This window comes from Apostichopus japonicus, chromosome 16, assembly GCF_037975245.1.
Source record: "Apostichopus japonicus isolate 1M-3 chromosome 16, ASM3797524v1, whole genome shotgun sequence".
NCBI classification, from domain to species: Eukaryota; Metazoa; Echinodermata; class Holothuroidea; order Aspidochirotida; family Stichopodidae; genus Apostichopus; species Apostichopus japonicus.
In genome coordinates, this window is record NC_092576.1 from 4,379,243 (window position 1) to 4,388,412 (window position 9,170).

General features: G+C 38.1%; 1 protein-coding gene across 1 annotated transcript; it reads right to left on the reverse strand.

Moving 5' to 3' along the window:
* Positions 1-1,089: 1,089 nt before the first annotated feature.
* Positions 1,090-9,126, reverse strand: LOC139982185 (tRNA methyltransferase 10 homolog B-like). Its single transcript, XM_071994774.1, has 9 exons — positions 8,967-9,126; positions 8,262-8,399; positions 7,871-7,988; positions 7,366-7,514; positions 5,235-5,387; positions 4,986-5,064; positions 4,561-4,628; positions 3,848-3,965; positions 1,090-1,771 (listed from the first exon to the last, which is right to left on the reverse strand). The coding sequence occupies exons 1-9, from the start codon at positions 8,976-8,978 to the stop codon at positions 1,677-1,679; spliced, it is 930 nt and encodes a 309-aa protein (XP_071850875.1). The 5' UTR covers positions 8,979-9,126; the 3' UTR covers positions 1,090-1,676.
* Positions 9,127-9,170: the final 44 nt, after the last annotated feature.

Genomic DNA, 9,170 nt, shown 5'->3' on the forward strand with positions numbered 1-9,170 from the left:
CTGTAGACACACACCGTGAAAAGAGCTCCCTTGCCCTGCATAAGTCCTATGCAGAATGGGAGGGGCTTAACGATATGCATGAGTAACTCTCCGAAGCAACTTGGAAGATCCTGGCACCAGCGTTGCTACGTTCTTTTGTTCTGCATACAATACACTTTATCGTGGCAAATGTATGCCGATCTTTTGTATAGTTTATCTTTGCGCAAACGGATACCTTTCCAGTGTTTAAACACAGACTAATAATGAGAAAATTGTTTGTTTTGTTTCATTTCGATCTTCTTATTTTCATGTTCACATGTAAATTATAATAAACCCGAACGAACTTCCACCCCAGTCGCACTCACAAAGAAAACAAACAGAAAAGAAGAAGGAATAGAAAATATATGCCTACATTTGCAATACCGACCTTCTTGTGATACATTACTACCAAGTTTATACTGTAAATTGCATTTGTTTTATTAACATTGTCTTACACAAACTTCGTTCAAAAATGCGAGACTATGCTCTGGGACCGGTTTTGCGATACGTAGTTACGTGTCAGCTAGCTGAAGACAAAATTTACGCGTTTATACAGTACTTCAACGAAAATGCGCAAGAGACTTAACTGTATGTGAGACTCGGTATTAATTTTCCATAGATATTTAGTATCAGCGCGGCAGTGGTGCTCGTCGCGTTATTTGATTGGACAATTATATTCCGCTATACTTGGGCTATGTGTGTGAAGAATTCGACATTTTTTAAGCTAGGCCACTTAGAAAAAGTTATCGTGCAGTTGGTATACGATGTGCGTAACTTAAATATTTGCTAACATGACCACGTACAAACACAGTACGACAGGTAAAAGGCTATGACCATTAAAAAAGGAAAGGAAAACCAGTAATGTTGAGAGCAATAAGAGGAATATAATGGTTTTGTTAAAAAAAAAAATTCTTTCTACATTCAATTTTTTTTCGACTAAGTCTTAAAAAAAAACTTTTGTCTAAGTCTCCCTTATATAGTAACATAATCTGTATAGACTAAAGGCTGATATATCTTAGTTTGAAAGAAACCAGACTTTGAACATATAGCACGTCATGGGCGTAGGAACCGGGGGGCTGGGGGGGCGCCAGCCCCCCAGTGAAAAATGTGGAGGGGCGGAAGTATTATTCCGCCCCCCCGGTTCGCAAGTCAGAAAACCCCTTTTTCATTTCCAAATGAGAAAAAAAATCTCATTTGGAGCACCAAATTGCATCTAAGGCCAGGGGAAAATACAAAATTAAGTTTACAAAATGGAGTGGGTGTTGAAGTGTGCTATATTGCACCAAATTGCATCTGAGGCCACCTGGAAATGCAAAAAAATCCAAAGGGGGGACACCCCCTCCCCTTAGACCCCTCCCCCAGGCCGGCCATCAATCTTCAGCCCCCCCTCTCAAAAGTACCTTCCTACGCCACTGTAGTACGTTCAAAATCTGCTGTGAGATTAATGTGACTTTACTACTGATTTAATGGTTTCTGTTCAAGCATTTCTTGTTGGCAAGAGCATAATGCCGCAAGAAAGCAGAATGTTTAGGCACCCGTTTTAGAACAGAACTTACAGTACAACGCATTTGAACCTAAATAAATTCAGGGAATGTGCTCAACAGGAGTTGACACGTTTTAGCATTCTGAGAACGAGCACTATACTTCAAATAATAAGCTCATTTTGGAATGAAACCTTTTCGCCTTGGTATTCCTGCAAGGAGGGCAGAGGTCCAGTCTCCATCGAGGTAGAAATTCAGTAAGATGTCAAAAACTGAAAAAAGAAAAAGTATGATGTTAAATGAAACATCAATTATGCTGACAGCAGGTATTTTCAGCAAATTCTAGATGCATGAGTCCAAGTAGTGAGTGAGAAATAATATGCCATCATTAAGGCATGGTCTCATAATTCTTGTTGAATGAGCTTAAATAGTGAGTGAGAAATATTATGCCATCATTAAGGCATGGTCTCATAATTCTTGTTGAATGAGTCCCAAGTAGTGAGTGAGAAAAATATGCTATCTTTAAGGCATGTTCTTAGAATTTTGCATACCAAATAAACTGACATGGGCACTGAAAGCATTTTCCTCAGTGCCCCAACCTCTTGCTGTTATGCCCATTAAGTAGCCATGTCTTTTTGGTGGCAAGAACTGACATGCCCCTTTAATCAAATTACAATATGTGCCCTAGGCTTATCATTTTCTTGAGCACAGCTCAAAAAATTGTACAAAACTTCAGAGATATTTGCACCTTATATTTGGAGCTGTAGGAAATGAACAGATCTACATGGAGAATTTGCAAATGCTTCCCTGAATTGGTCCTTTAATTGTCTGTCATTTCTGTTCATGTTTTCTCCTACTTTGAAACAATGCAGAGTTAATTATACCATCATGAAATTATTCTACAAGTCAATCATCCAAAGTGTCATAACGTCTAGTATTATATGTTTCTTTGGCAGTATGCCGAAGAAGTACAGGGCAGAGCTGGAACGTGTTCGGAAGTTAGCTGAACGCTGGATTGGTTCAAGCCTTCAGTCACTCTCATCCATATATGAAGAGAGTCTGATGAAGAAACTAAATAATATAAAAGAAGATCACACACACCCTTTTCATAGTATTATCATGTTCAACAGATCCAGGATACGATTACAGGTGCCCCATACTAAAACGTCCAGGTTCCGTAATTCTTTCTTACCTGAGGCAAAACACTTGTTTAACTCGCATGCAAAGCGATTTGGCCACAGTGTGTGATCTGTCACTTGCAACCCTCTGTGCTGCCTCTGTTACTGTTCTGGTTCTGCTTATTTAGTTTTATTCTCTTAGTTGTTCACAAATAGCTTGTTTATTGTATAGGTTTGTTTGTATTCACTACTCTGTTATGTTTACTGTCGACGGGAAATAATTTCCGTTTTCTGAAATGGACAATAAAGTTTCTATCTGTAATGCATCGATTCCATTTCAATTGACTGTCAATAACCTTGGTGCCCTTTCAAAGGGATAAAAAGTGCTGTGGTGCTTTGCTAATACAGTGCAAATCCATGATAATTTCTAACTTGCACTGTAAAAGTTGCCACGCCCCTTTCAACCTCTTTTCGCAGTCTTTTACAACATTCAAAGAAATTTGACCATCAATAAATATGATATCAGACAAGCTGCCAGAACTTTCTCTACCGCCCATAAGATACAGACCACTGTCACTTAAAATAGCTTCTTTGATTTTACATCAGTCAAGTTCTATGAACATAACTGTTTATTTCTCAACATATGAAGGCAACACTTTGGTCACATTAATTACAGAAAGTCTGCCAGACAGTTATACCAATTGAATATCAATAGGCAAGTAACTGGTGATTTCATTCCATGTTGACAAATATTGTTGCCAAGACAGTTTTGCATGATGATATTGATTACAGGCAGACCTCTGTTGACCTTTGACCTCCACCAATATCAAACAGGCTTTTTTACCCATCACGCGGAACGTATGGACCAAGCGTGAACTTCAACCAGGATGTCCTTTTTGAGGTAACGTTTTTAATAGTTTTCAGATTTTGACCTCTGTTGACCATCGACCTCTACCAAATTTTTCTTGTACTCATCATGCAGAAATGTATGGAATAAGTGGGAAATTCTACCAAGAATTCATTTTTAAGTTAATGTATTTAAAGTTTTTTCAGACTTTGACCTCTGTTGACCTCAAATGAGCTTTGACCTTAGCAAATATATCAAAGGGTTTCTTGTATTCACCAAGAGGGATCTACATATCAAGTATGGCCTTCAACTAAGATGCACTTTAGTACTTAACGAAAAATTGGCAATAATTAATGCAAAGATGCAAGCAACTTTGAGCTTACTTTGGTTGATGGATAAGATTTTGTTGTAGGATCCAGTCTCAGCATGCTGTAAGTATTCACTGATTGGAAGTCTGGCAGTCTTTAGTCCCCACTGACTGGCCATTTGTAAAGTATAGTTCTGACCAAATAAATAAAAGAGATCAAGAACAATGATAAAATAAACAACACAGAGAATCAGATGTGGCCAGTGTCATGGTTAATTGTAAACATTCATTGATTGGTAAATAAGGTAACAAAGGGTTTTAGTCATGCTGTTTCATTATTAACTAATCCATTTGCAGTTATTCTCCTTTAGATCAAAGAAAATGTGGGCAGTGAATTAGACAGTCACAGAAATTATAACTCCTTACTGTTTCCTAGCAACTACAATGATGGGCAATGACCCTCAATGAGTGGCATGGAATCATTAATTTCTGAATGCTGGCTGAAGTGACAATGCTAGAATAGATATTTATTTACAGTAGCAAAGGCATCATAGGTTGATTTACCCTACACAATTATTATTGAATGTGACAATGCTGGAATAGGTATTTATTTACAGTAGCGAAGGCATCATAGTTGCTTGACCATACACAATAATTTTTGAATAATCAATACATCAATACTTCTGCTGACATTGATCAAACGTTGCAACCCATTCAAAAACTGGGATGAATAACATCCATACCATATTTTGAATTTTTTAATCTCTTGTAATAATGAGTGAAGATTACCTTACTAGGGGATTCATCTACTAGACCTCCCAGGATGTAAACTCTACCTTCCTCCAACCTTGTTAACACTGCAGAAGAAAAGGCAACACATCTCCTTAAAACAATCATGAAATGTTGGATGGGGTGGGGACGGGGAGGGGTGTGAGAGGTGTATGGTATCCTTGATGAGGGTTGAATTGATTAAAGAATCAAAATATGTAACTGAAGTCTGAAATACTTAACACTGAAATACTATAATTTAAATGAATGGTTCAGAGCTTTGTCACATTAATCATGGGGCACTATTGAGGTTTTTCAAAATACTCTGTGTGTGTGTATGTGGGAGGGGGTTACAAATGCCAATCAATATAGAGACTAAACCATTACTCCTAGCTGAATTTTTTTTTTAAGGGTGATCAATCGATATTACACTAGTGATGTCTGACCTGTTTCTGAGTCCGGAGTTAAATATGTTATCCTCTCCAGAGGAAACATATCAAGATGGCTTTCGCTTGTCATGTGGACCTACAGCAAAGAAAGAAATATTAGCCAAAAGAATCAATCGATACTACTGTGCACGGCAAGGATGAATCAATTACATCAAATGACACAGATATCTCGGTAGTAGACCAGCAGTGCCTATTTGTTAACATGATGACGTTGAGATCATTCAGATGACATGATCACATTATTACCTTGTAGTTACGGAAGCCATCATTTTTCCTCTCACAAGCTTGGTAAACCAAACTCCCTGGCTCTAGATTTGTGAGAGTTACATGCAGCGGCTTGGGAGATCTTCGGTTGGAGCCATACAATCTCCTCAATTGACCGGCCAGACGATCAATTTCCTGAAAAGATTGAACAGTGAGGATACGATGAGTCAATAAATTCCACTGCACTGCACGGTTATGGGTATATTTCCAGGTGTTGCAACTTTTCACATAACCTTGAGCTATGGTTTAACATTCTTATCCACTTGTGGAATAGTCATAGAGCAGTACAATATTTATGCGTCTGGACTACTCTCATTCCACTTGTGGAATAGTTTTAGAACAGTATAATCAATAATAGTCGGGACTACTTGGATCTGCTTGTGGAACAGTTTTAGAACAGTATAGTCACTATGAGTCGGGACTATTCTCATGCACTTGTGGAATAGTTTAGAACAGTATAGTCACTATGAGTCGGGACTATTCTCATCCACTTGTGGAATAGTCATAGAGCAGTACAATCACTATAAGTCTGGACTACTCTCATCCACTTGTGAAATAGTTTTAGAACAGTATAATCAATATTAGTCGGGACTACTTGGATCTGCTTGTGGAATAGTTTTAGAACAGTATAGTTACTATGAGTCGGGACTATTCTCATGCACTTGTGGAATAGTTTAGAACAGTATAGTCACTATGAGTCGGGACTATTCTCATCCACTTGTGGAATAGTCATAGAGCAGTACAATCACTATGAGTCAGGACTATTCTCATCCACTTGTGGAATAGTTTGGAACAGTATAGTCACTATAAGTCTGGACTACTCTCATCCACTTGTGAAATAGTTTTAGAACAGTATAATCAATATTAGTCGGGACTACTTGGATCTGCTTGTGGAATAGTTTTAGAACAGTATAGTCACTATGAGTCGGGACTATTCTCATGCACTTGTGGAATAGTTTAGAACAGTATAGTCACTATGAGTCGGGACTATTCTCATCCACTTGTGGTATAGTCATAGAGCAGTACAATCACTATGAGTCTGCACTACTCTCATCCACTTGTGGAATAGTTTGGAACAGTATAGTCAATATAAGTCTGGACTACTCTCATCCACTTGTGAAATAGTTTTAAAACAGTATAATCAATATTAGTCGGAACTACTTGGATCTGCTTGTGGAATAGTTTTAGAACAGTAGTCACTATGAGTCGGGACTATTCTCATGCACTTGTGGAATAGTCATAGAGCAGTACAATCACTATGAGTCAGGACTATTCTCATTCACTTGTGGAATAGTTTAGAACAGTATAGTCACTATGAGTCGGGACTATTCTCATCCACTTGTGGAATAGTCATAGAGTAGTACAATCACTATGAGTCAGGACTATTCTCATTCACTTGTGGAATAGTTTGGAACAGTGTAGTCACTAGGAGTCGGGACTATTCTCATCCACTTGTGGAATAGTCATACAGCAGTACAATCACTATGAGTCTGCACTACTCTCATCCACTTGTGGAATAGTTTAGAACAGTGTAGTCACTATGAGTCGGGACTATTCTCATGCACTTGTGGAATAGTTTAGAACAGTGTAGTCACTATGCGTCGAGGCTATTCCACTATGAAAAACACAAGTTCTAGGTAGATGAAAAGGAAAGGCAAGGTACAGATATTCCAGTGATGTCACAATCTGCCACCATGCAATGCTCGAATTGTTTTCATTAAAATTGTAAGAGGGCATGATAGGTGGGTGGGAGTGGGTCAAATTGTAAATCCCACTTACTGATTTATGTAGGGGCATCAAACTGTATGGGATGATAATCTGCACCTTAAAGAACTATTTTATCCTAATATTTCCCCAAATGCACAAAATCCCACAACAATTTAGACAGACTTGCAATGAAGGACGGATACCATACTTTACCCCCACTCCACCTCCCCCCACCCCCCTCTCACCTCCTCCAGCCTGTTACATTTCTCGGTATTGTTGCTTCTTGTTATCTAATTCTGTAAGTTAAACTTGATCTTTAGTACTGCCAATATGTGATCAATGCAATAAATCATTTACTGTGCTTTATAAAACATTCATTTTCAGTTTTATTAACATTCATATCTACCTTTTCACTCATGAAACCAGTCAGACCCATATCAACACAGATCTTTGGTATTGTTTCACTTCTCTGGACACTATCAAGTCTTGCATTAATCATGTCTTTAATCTCCTTCTTCGTTGGTTTGTCGCTCTTCGTCAAACTGTCTGTTTGTTCTACAGTTAGGAGGCAATGAAACAGTTGACAAATGTTGCTTTCAAATGAAGTGAATAATTTCAAAATAAAGTGAACAACTTTCTGCTATAAACTTGTCAGTAAAGAGAGCATGAAAAAGAATAGAAAATGGTGACATTTTGTGAAGGAAAGCTGATGTCTACAAAACAAACACTGAAGATTAAACTTGAAAGTTGTAAACCTGATGGATTGTGTTAACAATGTTCAGTGAGAGAACTGAACATAGTTGGAAAAATAGGTCAATTATTTAACAAAATTTGAAAGAAAGATTGGATTGACATGCAGCAATAAAACTACTGTTTACATGCATGTTTACAGCAGATAATAAGACAAAAACCTTCACAATGCTGTAACTGCTTGTGTTGCTGTTCCTTTAATTGTTGCTTTTCCTTCTGTTTCATCTTTTTCCATTTCTTGCTTCGCTCAAATCTCTCCAACCTTCGAGCTGACTTCCTCTGCAGAGTGAAAATGAAAGTATCTAAAGTCACGAAAAGAGAAACAAACATAGTACGTACAGATCATCTTACAACATGTTACTTGGACAGAATAGTGATTGTTTCAATGCGATTATCTGCAATAATAAACACTGAGGTCTGGAATGTTTTAACAGTTCATTCAGTTACAAGATATTGTCACATTTGTTTGATTTTGGTTGGGTTAGTTTAGGGTGGGGGGGGGGGGTTGGGGGATATGATCACCACCTGGTGATTAGATGTCAGTTGACTCACAGTAAGTTTATTACACTCCTCTGGTGAGGGTGCGTCGTTATCTTTATTACAGCTGACCTCATCTTCATCTGTGTCTGAACTCCAGTAGCCTTGCATTAACCCATGTAACCATCCTTCCTTACAATCCATGCATGTTTGCTTGAAAACGGAGTAAATGAGAATTAGAGTTAACACATTTATGATGCCTGGCATGTATAGCAGTCAATGTAAAAAGTAGGCTAAATTTGTAGTCAATTATTGACTGTGGAAAGAAACTGTATTCAATGACAGTAGGCCTATACTTCAATGATTCCGACTACAGTTAGTTAAAGTTATCCAACTGTTAAGTGTGAATATTAATCACCAGTGTGTATCATTTACTGTAAAGAGAACTAGCCAATATACCTAAACCTTAGTATCAACCTAGAGTAGACAAACTGTTCAAGTCCTCGTTGAACTCCCAAGTTGAGACATGTGTGATAAAGCTTTTGTATCATATCCCTTGGCTTCAGGGATTGAAATTGTACATACTGTACCCTACAATTGTCTTTGAATTAACACTAACAGGCTTATCCTGACTATTTTAGCTGTATTCCTATAAATATTTAATATATAAATCTTAGTCTTAGTCTTACCCTGTACTATATAGCCTCTTAAACCTGCCTCTAGAGGCCTAGCGTTTGGCTTAGCCTGAAGTTCAAAGCGATATGAAACATGATGACTTACAGTAGGTATCATAAGCCAGACCCAAGGTTTCTGAGGTCTGCCTCAGTGCAACAGGGAGCCAGGCCAACAAAAAAAAATGTCGATTATTGCTAACTTGGATCGATTGCTCAACTGACTGAAGACTTGGTATGAACTGCGGAACTGGCCCTATCCGTCGTTGGGTCCCGTCACATGTAATGTAAGGTGGTTGTATTAGTTTTGTGG